Here is a 19,482-nt window from a genome sequence, read left to right on the forward strand (position 1 = left end):
TTTCAACATAAAAAGACAATATCCTTAAAACAGTGCTTTTGTCAGACTGTTTATATGTGAGTATTTTCCCATAAAATTTGTGGTTGAAAAAGTACATTAACAAATGCAACAAAAATATTTATTTTCACTTACTTCAACTGTTCTTTTTTTAAATAATTATCATTACATGTATTTAACAATTTTTATCCAGCTTTGTTAAACATATTGAAATGCAGACCTGTCTTTTATGTTCCTTTAAGTTTTAACTTATTGATGTTTGACTCTATATTTCAAACCAGTTTAAAACTGATCCCCCCAAGCCAAAAAAAAAAAAAGTTAAAAACCCCATAAAAAGGCACAATAATTAACATTTTATTACTTAAAAGACTACTTCAAAGGTCTGCAAACTTACAGCACATTTCTCAACTTTAGATGCACTAGCAGCCCATTTTGCTAAAGCTAGCAACCTTATGAAAAGCTGTCTCGTTCGACTTGCAAACTGCACAATTTCTATTTTCCGTTCCATATCTGTTTTCCTAGGCAGCCTAAAAAAAAAAGAAAGTACATGATTAATTTTACACTGGATCACTCTTCATGAGTAATACAGAAGATTCCTATTAATTAGAACATAAATAAAATGTTAATATCATTATAATATAACATTGTTCATAGTCTGGAAAATAAAATGCATGATTTAGTAAAAATATAGGAGATTAATTTATATATATCAATATAATAACGAATACGGAATTATCAGAACTTTGGTGATTCTGGGTCTCAGACATTTCCACATCTCAGATCATCAGTTTAAATCTAGTAAAATGTCATGCATACATGGTAACATTGGGGCTTCAACTGTTCTTATTGAAGCTTCAATGTTTTACTTATTATTATTATTTAGGTCACATATAAAAATGCTAACTCCTTACCATGTTTGGCCCCAGAGCAGTTACAACTGATGTGGCCACATTGAGTGTCATAATTGAATAAGAAAAGCAGAATTTTTAGAGTTTAGAAGAAGCAGCAGGCAGCAGAATTTTTACAAGCAGCAGCAGGCTGCAGAATTTAGGCAAAGCCAAACTTTTAGAACTTAGGAAGGTAACAAGCAGCTGCATTGAGGACCTGCTAAGAGTGTAATAGGGCCACAAAATGCACAGCGCCAGCTTGCCACCTTCTACAATTGCTCAAGGGCCAAAATTGTGATCCTGAACAAAATCAATTAATGTAATTATTATTTGCCACAATGCAACTCCCTAACTTGCACATGTTTGAAAGTGACATGCAAGCCTCTCAATTAGAGTGAGAAAAATCAAATTTATATCACACATTTCCTTTTGTTATATTACTATTTACTCCATTCCTAGACTTTGTGTTGAGTGGGGTATTATTTTACTTTGTTACTTTTTTTCCAGGGGAAAGGGTATAGAAGTCCGGATTTCGAACTTTGTAAAGTATGTACTCAATTTTTAAAGCCAAGAATTCACAACATCACAGTTCAAAAATTATACTATCCAATCGTATATTTCTGGAATAAGAACACACTATAACATGAAACTATATTACAATCAAAACAACCTCTGGAAAGCTCTAGATCAAAAATTTATCAGATAAGTTTAATTTAAACATGCTTTTACCATAAATTAGAAAATTTACCATTTAACGTTTCTTATCCTAATAAAATATTATACAGCTACATTTGGCATAAATAATAAAAAATAAAATTGAAAATATACATTATTTCAGTTATACAAGAATACAATGTTAAACTCACAATTCAGCAAGGACAGTCAACTCATGGTACGTTCTCTGTAAAATGAAATCAATTAGCCTTGCAAGGCTAATTGTATTGCTGGCTTGTGCTGGCTGCATTACTTGAGCCATAGGTTGCATAGCAACAACAGGCGTCTGCCTGCCTTCAATGGGACGTGGAACCATTGGAAATACCCTTATGTCAAAGAAGTACTAGAAAATAAAATTCAAAATTGAAATTTGAAGATTATCATAAAATTACAAAGTCAATAAAGAAAAATTTACATAACATACAGAAGTAAATGTCTGTAAGAAAAGATTATTCTGACCTTTCTCTTTCTTGCAATAAAACGTTTGTCATCTTACCAACTAAAACAAATTATAAATCAAAACAATTTAGTTTAACAAACAAACAACTTTAACAACAACAAGTAAGTCTAAACTTTAATTATTATTAGCCATGTTGAGTATTACTGTTTACTTATGTTTTCAGACATCATTTTACACTATGTAGTTCTTGCTGTTCTAAATTAATTACAAATTTATTCATTTTATCTAAATTATTAGAGCTACTAAATTTTAAAGGTTTTATTTCAGCTTTTTTCTACTATTCCTTTTTTTTTAAAGTTTTTAACATTATATATACTTATATATTATCAGAAAAGGTTATTGCCAGCATACAAATAAGTAAGAACATACTCATAACATATGTGCTTTCGTCTGATGTAACCCTACCCAATTCTCAATAAATCATTTTTGTTTATATAAGGAGATTTAATTGTCATTGCAATACTTTTTCTTGCATTTTGAATAATAATAATTGGGGCCCACCTTCCACAAAACAGCAAGCAATGAATTCTATAAGTTATAGGATCCTTCCAAAAAAAATTTTAAATAACATGGTATAATTAGCTGCATATCCTCAACAAAATAATAATAGATTTGAACTGTCACTTTATGGGAAGTTTCAACTCACAGCACTCTAAACAGTTTTTTGTAAAATCGAAGAATAATCTAATAAAATAGTAGAAATTGACAGAATCTTTTTTACGATGGAAAAAGACAAAACAAATTGAATACAGATTGTTTATTAAATAAACATCAATTCCTTCAGAATTCTGTAGGAAAGACTAGCACAACTTAGGCGAGATCTCCACCAACTTTCATGATCGACAGGATAATATTTAAGTAATGGCTAGTTCAATAAAAAGTGAAAATATTTAAATTAGTAACATAATAGTGCCATACATAAATAAAATATAGATCTAATAATATTAATATGAGAAGTTTCTTTCATTTTAAGAAACACTTTTTCCAGCTAGTTTATCTTATGGCTTTTTCCACTGCAGTAGAAATTTATCCATTCTGTTATTGACAAAATCAAAATGTCAAAATAAAGAAAATGAAAATTTTAACCACGTTAATAAGATTCATAATTTTTTCAGAGATTTTTTTAGAAAAGTAGTCTGTACTGCAGCTACACAATCAGTCAAGTAAACAATCAAATTGGCCAGTTCATCTTTATTCAATAATAAATAATACATTTCTGCATTGCCTATTTATCTGGTGAAAAATACATATAGATTAACCTAAACCACTTAAAATGGGAAAATATCTTTCTGAATCAGCTAATAGAAATAATGGTAAGAAGCTGTTAAAGAAAGTTCTGTTGTGCCTTATCTAAAAAGGCACAACAGAACTTTCTTTAACAAAAATTTTAAAAAAACTGCCCCCCCCCCTTTTTTTTTTACTTTTACACCACAATTATACTAACTTTACAAATGACAAATATGTATAAATCTTTAGTAAAGAAGCTTGAAAATATTGTGTTACTGTTTAAAATCTACAAAGTTTGGTATTTGTCTCCTGTAGCAGCCTTGGATGAGAGAAAATGACATTAGCTAAACTCTGACTTACAAAAGCACAATTTGTAGCCGAATATCATAAGTCCATGAAAATCAAACTGACTAATGACAAATCGGCAATTCATTCAATATCTATACAACACAAGTTACTTAATATATACAAATGGAAGGAATTTAATGTAAATTTGTATTTATTATGGTATTTAATACAGTTTAGTTGTCAAATTACTCAAAATAATATAATTTGACAGACACAATTGTAAGCAATTTATTTAAAATAACAAAATATATAAACATACCAGAAAATTCTACTTCTTATTTTATTTAATACAATTTTGTTAGCAATTTATTTTTAATATATATATATATGTGTGTGTGTGTATGTGTTGTGTCCATGTGGGCAGTAAGAGTTAAATCTACGAAGCTTCCTGATTTAAACAGAAAACAGCTGGCATTCTAAATCTAGTTTTGAATTTTTATTCTTGTTGCCAACTCTAAAAAAGCATCCCTAATAGCTGAATATAATCCTACTTTGTATTATTTTGATTCATTACTAAGTCAATTATTTAATTTTTTCTCAATTCCTACATTCAATTATCCTAAAGATTCTTTCACTCCAAAAGATTTGGTTCTTTCTATAAGCTGGATAATGGCTTCATGCAACAGAATACGGAGCTCTTCGCTAGCTTCTTCATCATAGTTATTTGCCTTGTCATCGTTGTCATCAGTATCCTTACAATTATATCGTCATCTTCATTCATCCCCCCCAAGGGGTTGATACAGAGAACTCTGTGAAGAAGCTACTGGCTAGGATCTGTATCTAGGCAGTCTCGGCCATGGGGATATAAAATTCATGAACCTGGAGGTTCCAGAACTCGAGGTTGAATCGATTATACGGTTTGACTTCAGGAGATTGGCGTAAGAAAAAGAAATTATAGTTCCATAGCTCAGTGTGGGATGGCACTACAGTGTTGGGACAGTATTGAGTTTGCTAGGTTATGTCCTGATATGATGAGCAGCCTGTGCAGTACTGGCAGGAGCAATCTGACAACCAGTCAGATCTTTAGGTGTCCAGGTCAAGCCCCACACCAAATGCAAAAATGGAGAGTAGTGACCCTTCAGACCCGGCACATCGGTGGAGATTTCTTGAGTAGTTTTTAAATCTGAGGCTAAGATTTGGAGCGATGCCCGGATCTTGGCGAGTTGAGAAGAACTCCTAAGTGGAACTTTCAATAGATGGGCTGAGACTAAGAATTTGAGTTTGTCGCCCAGATCTCCAGCCCAAAAGAGAGAACTCAAACTGTGATCAGATTGACTGCAACCTACCCCTGCCTAATATGGAGGTTCCTCAGCAAGGAAAAGACTCCTTAATTGCATTTAGTAGCAGGAAAGGAGTAAAAATGTGTCTTGCCATCTTCATTCATACAATCTCCATTTCATCATCATCTTCGTTCATATAATCTACATCTCATCAGCATTTTCATTCATATATATAATCTCTATCTCATCATCATTTTCATTCATATATATAATCTCTATCTCATCATCATTACCACTCATATAATCTCTAGCTTAATAGTCATCGTTGTTCACAGTCTCAATCTTTGTCATTAGTATATATTCTAGCTTTCCTAAGAAATCTCAAATCTTTCTGTTTCAGAATCATTTTAAGTTTTTGTATTTCAGAACAATCTACGTCTTTATACTTAACAATAACTTCACAGTACTTCAGAATAATTTACATCCATATGTTTTGCAATTTCAAAATCAGATGATGTCTTTGGAATTTTCTATATTAACAAATCCATTAAAATTATTTAACTGCTTCTTAACCTTATGATTAACATCTTCCAACATAACATGGTATAAAATTTTAATAGTTCTTAAAGAATGCACACATTACTAATTTTTCACAGTTGGAATCACTACATAGTATAAAACAAAGTCGCTTTCTCTGTCCCTATATCCCTATGTATGCTTAAATCTTTAAAACTATGCAACGGATTTTAATGTGGTTTTTTTTAATAGATAGAGTGATTGAAGAGGAAGGTTTATATGTATAATAAGATCTATTAAATAGTGGAGAAATACTGTTATTTTTGAGGTTTCTAATGTGATGTCGTAAATAATTACATTTTTTCCAAAACATTTTACATCAAAAAATGTACTAAGTATTGTACACATTGAAAAGGTCTACAGATTTAAAAATTGCGGGACGTAGGAGCGTGCCTATAAATAGCACGTCTGAGGCCGCGGTTCTCCCTATAGCCTTTGAATTTAGCAGCGATCGCACGCATTTATTATCGGAGCTCTCTAGCGAGCAAAATAACAATATACTTAATAAAAACGAGCTTTTCAGCGCGACAACATATCAGTTATTATAAGTAAGTTATGATAAATAATTATATGACAGTAGTTTTAAAATATAAATGATATTCTATTCTAAGCTTAATTTTTAAATCACACTTATAGTAATTATAAGTACATAAGGTTAGATAAGATTAGATTAAATAAAACCATAATTTATGGATTGGAATTTTCTATTAAGATCTTGGTTAAAATTTAAGAGTTAAATCAATTTAATATTAGGGAAATCATTTTCAAAAATCGTAATTTAACCTTTTGAGGCCGGGGCTTTGGTAGCAGAAAAGCTACCAAAGGACGGGGAATCTTGAACCAAATGCTTTCCCCCTTTAAGAAATCAACTCCTATTTGCAACAAAGATTCTTGTGTGTAGTTTAATTGATTCTCACAGGGGTGCATCTATGTCGCAAGAGGAAGACCTTTGAAAGAGATAAGTGATTAAAACCCTAGGGACGTCAAATTTGACATTTCATACCACTTTTCAGCCTGGAAAATGGGGGAAAAAGACATGGCCACTAAAGTGGACAACCCCGTCTTTTCAAAGAGAGGACTCTATGGCCACTATAATGGCCATCTGTCTTCAAAAGGTTAAGGTGAGGTATGTAAGTTCAGAAAAAGAACTTAATAGAATACGTATCTTTTGTTGTGACGTTATACGTAGAACTTAAAAGAATACGTATCTTATTTTTCAGTGAGTGACATAGGCTATATATTTTATACCCGTGCGAAGCCGGAGCGGGTCGCTAGTATCTTCTATTTTAAGAACCCTTTAAATAAGTTAATGGGGGAAAAAAAATATTCACAGAAAAAGTAATGAAATAAATGAATATTTTCTTGCTTGCTAATCCCACACAAATTTGTAGTGCCTATGTGGAAAATTTGTAGTGTCTATGTGGACAGTAGAAGATAAATCTACTGGGCTTCTCAATTTAGAAAGACTCTTTAATAGACCAAAATGCACACCAAATACACATATGGTGCAAAAATAGAAAAAACAAGATACTAACAGAAAATGGCTGACATCTTACATCTAGTTTTGAATTTTTATTCTTATTGCCAACTTAAGAAAAGAATTCCTAATAACTGTTTTATTGCTAAGCTGATTATTTACTTTTCTGTCAATTCCTATACATACACACACACATATATATAATATGTGTGTGTGTGTGTGCGTGTAAGAAAAATTGAGTATGTAAAAGATTAAATTAGCAACCTAAATTAATTTCCCTTCTCTCTTCTAAAAATAGCAACATCTATTTGTACTGCGTCATTTCGAAAAAAATTTTATGTCATGTGACTCTTATGTAATTCTGGTGATGTAAATTGAACTAAAACTCAAGCAGCCAATAATAATTTTACAGCAATATTAACTATCCAATCAATATGCTTTGAGAACCAAAACTAACTCAGTTTGACTTCAGATTTCATCCTGAACATTAGGTACTTTCTTTCTACGCTTTGCCTTATCTGGACTGCAGTCTATCTGCTTCTTCTTTTTTGCTGCAAATCTATCAAAAATGTAAGCCCTTTGGAACAGGTTCATTTAATGTGCTGACTTGTGTGTAGTCGCAACATGTTGCTGAAAATAAAACTGAAGATTTAATCTGCCTTCGCCTCCAATTTCCTAGTCATTATGGATCTACACTTCTACACTATCAAAATTCCTGCTCCTGAATATATTACAATTGAGTCGACAGGATACATGTCCCGTGCATTGGAATTCCAGTAGAAATGTCTGCAATAACCAGCCATCTCCTCAAACTTCCATGTGTAACGGAAAATCATGATGGATATCGAGCACCTGCAAGTCCAAACATCAATGAAAACGAAGTGTACAGCCATCTCTTAAATGTTAAGAAGGGGGAAAAAAAAGTGTTTTAAGATTTATATCTAAAAAATTTCAATTGATTTTTTTATGTTTTGAATTGTAGAAATATATTTATAGTGATCCTTATGCAATGCATTGCTCAAATTAAACTTTACACATAATTTATCTTTCTTTTCTTTTGGGACAGCATATGTAAGCAAAATCTGAAAATGAGCCATGCATGTATGTATACTGAAAAAAAAGGGGGGACAGTTCTTTATCTCCCGCTCTACTGGGCCGATTGACAAAATTCAAATTGCATTTTTCATGTCTCGCAAGCACGTCATAGGATATATATTAGATTTATATATAGCATTGTTCTAACATAGGTATTTTGACACAAAAATCGGACTTTCTGAAATAACATACCGATTTTTTTTAATATTCCAATTCTATGACTCAAATTATGCCTAAATATTACATTTTGTAAAATTTGCTGCAAAATTTACAGAGAAATTCAAAAATTTATCTCTCCGCATTTTTTCAGTTTGCGCCAAGAATAAAATACTTGGTGAACTTCTTAACATAAGGCAACCTATTTTCCTTCCGTCGTGCAGGAGTGGGAAAAAGTCACATCGTTCCTACCTTATCACATTCGGCATGAGAGGACGAAAAGTCTCATCGTTCCTACTTTCAAATAGTTTTAACAAAGTGCTTAAACCACATTTGATGTTATTATTGCTTTCAACAAATATGCCAAATTTCAAAATGCACCAATATATAATTCACGTATATCTTCGGAAATTTTGAATAAAAAATTGTAATTTTTTGCAAGTATGCTTATAAATACATCTACGTTAAGATGATGGTAAACATTTTATAGGTTATAACTCAAATTTTTTTTGAAAAATTTATAAAAATTATTTTAAAATACAAATTTTAAATAGACGAATAAAATTTTTAAAAATGGAAATTTAAAAAATGGACGAATTTTATTTGGAATGAACCTGAATTTCGAAATCTGAAAGGAAGAATCAAATACATTTAATAAAAAAAGAGAGAATAATAAATATATATGACATTCAATTAAATTTCAGGAGCTAAAATTTTGAGAGCTAATTTTTTTAAAAACTACTTGTGCGATTTTTTACAAAATTTGGCAGTTTGGCATAATTTAAATCGTAGAATCAAAACATGGAAAAAAAAATGGCATGTCATTTCAGAAAAAGTCTGATTTTGTGTCAAAATACCTATATTAGAACACTACTATATATAAATCTAATATATATCCTAAGTCGCGCTTTCGATACATGAAAAACGCAAGTTGAATTTCGTCAATCAGCCTAGTAAAACGGGAGATATAGAACTGTCTCCCTTTTTTTTTTTTTCCTGCAATGTACATATATGTATGCATGTGTATGCACACACATATATATTATGTAACATTACAGACGTTATGAATAATACATACACATATTACGTGCATTACGAGTAATACATAAATTACATTAAGTATGTATGTATGCATGCAATGTTATTAATGTAGTGCATATATACACATGCAATACATGAGCACCTACATTTATAAATACATGCATATACACATACATTTCTGAATCTGGTCCTGATAACAGAAGAGTACCCAGATTTCATAATATTTATATCTCGCATGTAATAAATTTTCTATTTGACAAAACTGAAATGAAACTAGTTTGCATATGCGTACATACCCTCCAAGCTTCTTTAAAAGCAAGAAAAAACACTTTTTACACAGACTAATTCCATGAATGTCATGACAAAAGAGTTAAGATTCAGCAACAACTGGGATAATAATGCACGGAAAATAATTTAAGTTTACAAGTACGAATAAGATAGTTTCACTTCTATATAATTTAATTTCTGACAATAACTTCATTGTTTTCTCCCAATAAAAATATAAACTGTAAACCCAGATTCCCAAACCTTCCCAAACTTAAATTTAAAAAAAAAAAAAAAAAGTGTAGTTATACTCTTTAAAGTTGCAGATATTATAACGTTACATATATAATCTGATTTCCATGTGATGTAACCGTATTTTATGCTAAAATACGTAGGTCAGTCAGAAAGTTTGTTGCACTACTGCGCAAATATGTTCCATCTAACACTATTTGAATGACATTATGTGGCAAAACTTAAGAAATATGTACCTTTATCGCGTGATGTAGCAGCTTCCTTGAGGCAAGTTTAGTTTTTCTGATAATCAGTCGCAAACATGTCTCGACAGCTGCAAATAGCATCCAAATTGGAAATGCGTGCAGCGATTAGTTTCTTGTGGGCCAAAAGGTGCAACAGCAATGAAATTTATGGGCAGTTGCATGAAGTACATGGCGAAAATGCAATGTCAAGCTATCGCAAAATGGTGCAACATGTTTGAGAATGGACGTACGGATATTGACTATGCTGAGCGCAAGGGAAGACCACCAACTACAACAAATTCATAAATCGCTGCTCGCGTGAATGAATGCATTCTTGCAAACAGATGCATACTGATAGACGAAATCTCAAATAAACTGGATATTTCTTATGGAAATGTGCATAAAATTATTGCTGATCACCTTAAATTTTGTAAAGTTTGTGCTCGATGGGTGCCACGTCTATTGATGGAGGAACATAAAAGAAAGCGCTTTGAAAGTGCATTTGCATTTCTGCAATGTTACCAAACGGAAGAAAATGAGTTTTGGGACAAAATTGTGACTGGAGATGAAACTTGGATTCACCACTTCTCACCTGAAGTGAAACGCAGATCGCTTGAGTGCAAACATTGCAGTTCCCTGAAACGAACAAAGTGTCGAACTGTTCCATCTGCAGGAAAGGTGATGATGCTGGTTTTCGACAGAGAAGGCTTGGTGCATACAGAGTTCATGCCGAAAGGTGCCACAATTTATGCATCTTCTTATTGTGAAACACTAAAACGATTGCGGAAATCACTTAAAAATCGATGGCCAGGTAAACTGTCGAATGGCATTGTCTCCTGCATGACAATGCAAGACCGCATGCAGCAAAACAAATGTGTGACCTTCTGAAAAAGTTTAGGTGGGAAGTGTAGAAACACCCTCCTTATAGCCCAGACCTTTGACCTCCTGACTTCCATGTCTTTGGTCCCATGAAACAAGAACTTTCAAAGCGACGGTACCATTCGGATGCTGAAGTGAAAGCTGCAGCCCAACAATGGACATTGGATGGGATTTCTTTGCAGAAGGCATCGGAAAATTTGTACCATGCCTCGACAAATGCTTAAATAACAGAGGTAATTACATTGAAAAGTAGATTTTAAATGGAACTTTTTACAGTTATTTTTAAATTTTGCTCCAGCTTTGTTTTCTTAGGCAGTACAACTAACTTTTTGACTGACCCTCATATTTAATAAATTCTTGAATAGTCTTGCCATTATTCAAGAAATTTTACATTGATTTTCAAAATTCTGCTTTATATTTCCATTTCAGCATACGCATTATTCCAATATCCATAGGCTGAATGATTGACGTACAATTTGGAGGAAAGAATAATATGGATACATTATCTTTCACTAAAACTTAAGCGAAGTATGAGCCGAATAGTTGTCTACAATCAGAGCAATTTTTGTGTTATCAGGTACACCAAACGAATTCTGCCGAGCCTCGGGTATGAAATGATTTTCAAACCAATCATTCATTAACACTTGTGTCATCCATGTTCTTTTATTTGCAGGATATATAACGGGAATGTCTTTACTCCTTTAAATGCTCGAGTCATGTATTTTTTCCAATTATGAAAAGTTTACACTTGTGCATTCCTGCAGCATTTGCACATTCAAAAATTGCTAGTCTAGCTTTGGAATCTTTGACACGAGTTGGAGCCTTTTCTATAGAGGTTGCCAAGGTATTTTGCAGCAGGGATAAATAGAAGGGTTAGGTCATTCCTTTGTTCGACTCCTCGCCGACGCGAGCTTCACGGAGGGGGTTAACTGGAAGTAATCTGACGTGTCTGTTGCACCTGCTCTGATTTCGTGCGTTTAAAACTGTGGTTTCATTCAGTTGCGAGACGATTTTCTGGAGGTCGCATATCCCAAATTAATTTTAATCATACAGATTTTTTTCTAATAATGCAAATATTTAATAATTTGTATATATATATATATATATATATAGTTTTAGACAGTTTTCCTTTTAAATTCTATATTTAAAGTATCCTGTATGTAATATGGTTTCTTGTGCTGTAGCAACATGCTGTAACACTTATAGAAACACGAAAGGAAGAGATATTGCATTTCATGCTTTCCCAAAGGACAATTTGCTTTTGTCGAAAGAATGGATACATAAATGTTGAAGACAGGATTCTATTAATGTGAAAAACGCAAGAATTTGCGGCGAACATTTTCTGTGCAGTGATTATGAAGATGACATGAAAAATCACTTGCTTGGATTGCCACAAAAGAAACTGTTGAAATGCAATACCATGCCTAAAGTAAATTTATCATGTGCAGTAAACGAAATAACACCAAGAAATTGGAGACATTTGAAAAGAAAAACTAATGCAGAGTGCTTTTGAAAGACTACACGAATTAAGCCCAAAAAAAATTTATTTTGAGGCCGAGAACGAAATTGAAGCTGACAATAATAAATCAAATGTGAATGATTTTGAAATGAAATTCACAAGTGACAATATCCCTGAATGACCTAAGTGTAAAGATAAACAAGAACGTATTGATAATTTGAAGAACAAAACAATATCCTTAGAAAATCGTAATATAATATTGAAAAATAGAGAAAAAAAAAATTTATAGAATGTTTGCTGAGCGGCAAAGGTGGACGACATCTAGAAAGAAATTTTTAACGGAAATTCAGAAATTAAAATCCCAAACAGCGAAATTTAGGAAAAAACAGCACAGATGAGAATTTGGAAAAACGTCTAAAGCATATTTTTACAAAGATGCAGATTAACACATTGCTAGAAAAGAAGGAAAAATTCAAGTGGACTAGTGAAGATATTTCACGTTGTATTGTCATAAGAGCTCCGTAGAATACATTTCTTAAATAGAAATGCATATGTTTTTACCCAAAGAAAAGCAACCCAAAAGGGGAAAAAGTGGATTGCTTCAAATGTGGTAGTCAAAGTCCTATTTTGCAGTACATACTGCCAGAAAAAACCAGTTTCATCAGCGTTGTAAATTTCTTCTGAAGATAGCTTTTAACTATTGATGTGTGTTTCAATGAGTTTATCTTCAAATATTTCAGCAGCTTTAGTATCAGCTGAAACTTTTTTAACTGAAATTCTTGATTATCTTACACAATGGCGATTTTTAAATTTGGTTAATCAACCCATCGAATATGTGCCCTCTTTTTAAGTTCCTTTTTTTTTTTTTTTTTTTGTGAAATATTTTAGCTTGCGCCGTTAGCATTTGACCCGTCAATGGCATGCCCTCGCTGCCTGATCCATTCAATTATCACTTTGTGATAACCTTTCCTTTTAGCATAACAAATCATTTTCCTGTTCGGGTGTCAGGATCCACAAAAAATTCAAAAAGTTCCTTTTTCTCTTTTCTTATGTCATACACAGTTGACTAAACAGCCTTCACATAGTTTTGAGAGGAATATACATTTATTCATTTTTTGTAGCAATTCCACATTTTGATTAATGCATGTGATCGAAAGTTGAAACTTTAATTTTCATAAAATTGCTGGGTACTACAGTCAAAAATCGTTAATTCGGACATCCATAATACGGAATGATCTATAATCCGGACCTCAAAGCTACAAACTTTTAGTGCACGTGTCGCGTTGACACATGTATGTAAGACCTTTACAGCTGCGCATATGCGTGTGCGCTTGTGCATAATACATTTACGCATGCGCGTTTAATGTATAACGGACAGTATAAGCTAAAATTATCTAATTAGCTATTTCAGTTAATGTTGCAGATTGCGTTGTTCCTTAATCTTCAAATTGGATCCGGCTTATTATTTTTTGCAGACTGTTAGAGCAATTTCATAAAAGTAAGCTTGAACTTTCGATTATGTCAAATAGAATTTCCGATGCTGGAGCTCCCAAAGGATCTAGAAAGTGAAAGCATGTTTCGATGTCCATCAAACAAAAAGTGGAATTGCTGCAAAAAATGGATAAAGACACGAAGAATGTGTCAGAGAGGTTAGTGAAAACGAAAAAATTTTGATTGACAAATTAGTCAGTATTCTTGACACAGCAATTATATGACTTGAACAGCGGAACTTTGTAACTGAACAAGAAATTATGTCTGTTTATAGAATTAAATAGAAAGGGCTAATCTTTGGAATATGGTAACAGGTAGTTTGGCGACATTTTGATAGGCGATAAAGTTTACTACCTAGGACTTTGGGAATAATGTGAGAAGTACTCAGTTCCGATTACACATTATTTTCTGTGAGGGAAATGAGAGATCATGAGATATGTCATGTGACATTTATGGACGAATTGCAGTTCTTTAATCGAAAAAGGGGGGAAATTTGGAAAAATATCTGCAGTAGTTTATAGCATTTTGTATTTAGCTTCATTGTGTGTTGTGTGAGTGTTGATTAATTTTTGGATCCCATGGCGCTATCTAAAGTGAATTCTAAATTTTTTTTGCGTTTATCTGATAATCCAAAAGAATTGTTTGAATGATGTTTGAGTAGGATTAATTGCAGATAAGTATGGATGTCGAACATGTGGCAATGAAATGAGATTGTGTGAAAGGAAGGATATTACAGATAAGTTTGAATGGCGGTGCAAGAAATCTGGTGAAAATGGACATTTTGTGAAACGGAGTGCAAGGAAGGGTACGTGGTTTGCTGAAAGTCGTTTGAGTATGGGTGAAATTTTATTAATTTCTAATTAGTGGGTGAATAGACTGCCAGTTGACTACTGGATTATTGAATCTATAAGAAAAGTTTATCCGCCATGCTGTAGGGTTTATATTTATTTTAACTAACATTTATTTTAAGTTTAAACTATCTTTCCTGTCAAGCCTTACTTTCCCCTGGAACTGCCAATGCCAGAATATGTAAATTTTAGTAGAACGCGCAAGGATTCAAATTATCAGCAGAAGTATTATGATTTAAATAGAAGGAAACAAGTTCGGTGTGTGATATTCTTACTGCACGAGCGCGGAGGTAGTTAGCGAGAATTGAAGAACCCCGCGTTGCGGCCTATGTGCTTGGCGGGAAGTAGTGTTAATCGTTCCAGTGAGCTTCAAGTCTGCTGAATTAGCAGCGGTATTGTAAAACGCAGTGAGTTAGTTATTTTAGAGAGCCTCGTAGTTAGAATTTTGTCTTTAGTTTCTTTTCAGGTTATTATTTTTATTTGACTGCCGAGTTGGCAATGTCTGTAAGCGTCAAGACCACGCAATTGTAATTTATTACGTTGAATAAAAAGGGACTTAAACCCTTCACAAGGCTCTATCTTTTATACAAGTTTACACAGTCACCTCTTGGTTGCGTGCAAGTTGGAGGCGCGCAACGTTATATTGGCGCCCGAACAATTATCGAACTGAAATGGGCGAAAACTGGATGGAAGCCGCTGGACAACACCAAGAAATGACAACGCAGTTAGAAGGATTTGGATACCTGGTCCAGACTTTGAGAGCATCAATCAAGCCAAACGTCCATTTCGACGGAAAAAATTCGGTGGCGGTATTTCTCGAAGGTCTAGAAAACCACTTTCAGCTCTACCCTGTGCCTGAAAGACAAAAAGTTGCCATCGCCACATCAGCACTAAGAGGACAGTCCGCGCTATGGTGGAAAAATATAGGTAAATTTTTATTAGGGGAATTTGCAAGCCAGACATATACATTTGAAAATTTCAAAAAATCGTTAGTAAAGGCCTTCCCCACAGTGAAAGATCGCGCACGGCTGGAAGCCGAACTATATAGTTTCTACCAACGGGATACAGCAGAATTGACGGACTTTATTTTACGAAAAATCAAGCTAACGGATATGCTGTATGGAAAAAAACCCGATGCGGAGATAATTGAAATAATATTACCAAGATTGTTACCCGCTGTCCAAGACTACTTTGAAATTAGAAACCCAAGCACATTGCAGGAACTTTTCGAATTGGCGGTGAAGTTTCAAAATCGCAGAATAGCGGAAAAAGCGAGAGGGGAAACATATTCTCAAAGTACCCGAAGGAAGGAGGAAACCAGAAATGGAAATCGCTCTTATGGGGGAAAGAACTATCAAGCTAACGCATCGAAACTCGAAGGTCAAGGCCCAAAAAGAAAATTTGAAAATAAACATCCGCGTACCCAGAAGACACAGATTGAAAGGAAAGCTTTAAACGAGTAGAGGGGCCTGTTAAAGGGAGGGTCCAGACCCCGGAAGTTTTAGAAAAACCCTCAAATAGACATTTAAACACGGTCATCGTAAAAAACTCACAGCTACCAATTATACAAGTCCTGGTTGGCGATGTACCAGTAGAAGCCCTCATCGATACAGGAGCAGAAGGAAATTTTATGAGTGAAAAGTTCTTCAAAAAGAATTTTTATAGGATACGACTATTTAAAACCAAAAATACGGAAATTATAGCGGCGCAAGGAAAAACATGTCACTGCATCGGGAAATTATCATTAAACTTACAGGTAAAAGAGGAAAATCTCAAAGTATTAATTTTTGTGGTGAAAGACCTACAACACTCTCTTATTTTAGGTATGGACTTTTTAAGGGCCGCGAGGGCCAAATTAAATTTTCAAGATAGTTCCGTGGTGTTGGAGATGGACCAGAGAGTGGTGGAACCTGTGGAGACACCTGAAGTGGACCTTAGCCATCTGAATGACCATGAAAGTAAAGCAATACAGCAAGTGGTGAGTAATTTTTCCCATTTGTTTTCAGAAAAACCAGGAAACTGCCAAATAGTGATGCACAAGATTCAATTAAATGCCGAAAAACCTTGTAGGACTAAACCTTCTCGGTACAACAAACAAAAAGACGTAATCATCGAAGAACATATTCAGGAGATGTTAAAGAATAAAATAATAACGCCCATAAATAGTGAGTACGCGAGTCCAGTCGTACTATGTAGGAAAAAGAACGAGTTTCCTCCTTCGGATAAAAGGGCTTGGTGGTTTGCTATTGATTACAGAAAACTAAATAGTATTACCAAATTTCCAGTTTACCCTTTGCCGGTTATAGACGAGATCATTAGACAGATCAAATCGACAAGATATATGTCTACTTTGGACTTAACGTCTGGCTACTATCAAATAGCTATGAGACCCGAAGATATACATAAAACCGCGTTTATAACAAAATCGGGCACTTATGCATTTTTACGCATGCATTTTGGGTTGTGTGGGGCCCCATCAACATTCCAGAGAGCTATGGACATTGTTCTAAAGCCTGTCCTAGGAAAATCAACTTTAATTTATCTAGATGATATAATTATAACGAGTAGTACGTTGGAACAACATATTAGTGACCTCGAACAAGTTTTTAAATTATTAAAAGAGGCCGGTCTTACAATTAACGCCTCAAAATGCAAGTTCGCAACTAAAGAACTTAAATATCTCGGTTATAAAATTTCACAAAAGGGTATAGAAACGCAAGATTCAAAAATAAAAGCTATTAAGAATTTCCCACCGCCCAACACCGCCAAGAAACTTTCGTCTTTCCTTGGACTATGTTCTTACTATCGATCTTTCATAAAAGATTTCGCTAATATTGTTGAACCACTCTTAGTAATCAAAAGAAAAAAGAGTAAATTTACGTGGACAGCGGAAGCGAACACAGCTTTTGAAAGATTAAAAGAAGCGCTTATTAATGCCCCTGTTTTAAAATTCCCTGAGGGGGACGAAAACCTGGAAATTGCGGCAGATGCATCAGACTATGCGGTGGGTGCGGTTCTTATGCAAAATAACCATCCTCTGGCATTTTTTAGTAAAACATTGAATCAGACACAAAGGAATTATACAGCTACAGAAAGAGAAACATTAGCCGTATTAATGGCTGTACACAAATTTCGAGTTTATTTCGGCAAATCGCCAGTAACAGTCTTTTCGGATCATGCGGCTGTTGGTAGACTTTACTCGGGGAAAAACCTAACGCCCAGGTTAATAAGATGGGCTTTAAAACTCCAAGAATATAATATCACAATAAAATATAAACCGGGTAAGGAAAACAATGTAGCTGACGCACTTTCTCGTATAAAACTGGACGATGAAGGAAATGAACTTAAATGCGCTGTGTTGACTTCAAAAATTTTAGATTCTAGAGATACGGTTATTACTGAACTGAAAGCTGATCCTGAATTTGGAAATATCTATGCTTATTTGAAAGACCCCGAAAGCTTTGAGCATACAGATATCGATGCGATAAGAAATAGAGCAAAAAAACTATGAAATAATAGATAATTTATTATTCTTTTTATACGAAAACAACAAACGAAAATCTTGAGTATAAGCCAGTCATCCCAGCCTCGCTTCGATTAAGCATTTTGAAGGAGTTGCACGAAGAAAAAACAGCGGGCCACCTCGGGGTCAGAAAGACTATAAAAAGGGTACGCGAGGCGGTATATTTCCCGCAATTATACAAAATAGTAACGGCGTATGTCAGTCCTGCAATCAATGTCAGTTAATAAATGATATTAATTACAGCCCGGCCGGGTACTTAAATAGCATTCGCGCTACATTTCCGAATGAAATTTTAGGCATAGATCTCCTTGGTCCCTTCCCCCTGAGCGAGTTAAATAAAAATCGTTTTCTTTTAGTAATAGTAGATCATTTTTCAAAATGGATAGAAATTGTTCCACTTAAACGCGCGTCAGCCAAAACAGTCGCAGATGCATTCTTACACAGATGCATTTTAAAATACGGTGCACCGATAAAAGTCATTAGCGATAACGGAAAACAATTCATTAGTCAAATATTTGAAAACATATGCAATGGACTTGGCATACGCCATATCAAAATGGTTCCGTGTAGACCACAGGCTAACATAGCAGAAAGAGTTAATAAAAACATAGTAAAAATAATTCGCAGTTACGTGAGCACACATCACAAGCGCTGGGATGGCTACATAAATGAATTAGCTTATGCTTTAAGAACGGCACATCATGATACTACGGGGAAAACTCCAGCAGAATTATTCTTAGGCCGAAAATTAATTACGCCTTTAGATAAATTATTTTTTGTGCAACAAAGAGAGCAGGAGTTTAAACAAAAAGATGTGCAAAAGTTGATTGATCAGGCGCTTAAAACCTCGGATACGGCAAGAAATAGGCAGAAACTATATTACAATAGAAAACGCCGTGAAGCAGATTTTAAAGTTGGGGATAAAGTATTGAAGCGGAAATTTTCTTTATCAAGTGCCCCAGACAATTTTATGGCAAAGCTAGCTCCAAAGTTTGAAGGCCCCTATGTAATTCAGGAAATCAAAGGAGTAGTCTTATATCTTAAGAACGAGAGAGGGGAAATCTGTAAAGCAAGTCCCGACCAGGTGAAAAAATACTATAATCCAAATGATTTTGAAATCCTTAAAAGTTTCTTGCAGGACTCAAGTCTAAACGAAGTAGAAGAATCAGAGACTACAACAACTATTCCACCACCCAAGAAACAGAGAACTGAAGAGAGACCTAGCACTTCTACAACCCGGACGTCGGTATCAAAAAGAAAAAATAATTTTCAAACTCCAGCGTTTAAGAAAAACAAAAATACAGATGCACCGGGTAAAGAAACCGTGGTAAAGAGAAAAACACC

General features: G+C 34.0%; 1 protein-coding gene across 2 annotated transcripts in view; it reads right to left on the reverse strand.

Moving 5' to 3' along the window:
* Positions 1 to 19,482, reverse strand: part of MED14 (mediator complex subunit 14) — a 128,829-nt gene that overhangs the window by 98,668 nt on the left and 10,679 nt on the right. The window contains exons 2-4 of one of the 2 annotated variants that reach the window (XM_085816603.1): positions 2,058 to 2,097; positions 1,751 to 1,941; positions 392 to 524 (exon numbers count right to left, since the gene is read on the reverse strand). In XM_085816603.1, the coding sequence (XP_085672729.1) occupies positions 392 to 524; positions 1,751 to 1,914 (297 nt within the window). In that variant the 5' untranslated portion in view covers positions 1,915 to 1,941; positions 2,058 to 2,097. The remainder of the gene's footprint in view (positions 1 to 391; positions 525 to 1,750; positions 1,942 to 2,057; positions 2,098 to 19,482) is intronic. The other variant, XM_085816602.1, reaches the window with a different exon arrangement.

Source organism: Stegodyphus dumicola, chromosome 5 (assembly GCF_044657685.1).
Source record: "Stegodyphus dumicola isolate Sdum_Otavi_A_Nest chromosome 5, ASM4465768v1".
NCBI classification, from domain to species: Eukaryota; Metazoa; Arthropoda; class Arachnida; order Araneae; family Eresidae; genus Stegodyphus; species Stegodyphus dumicola.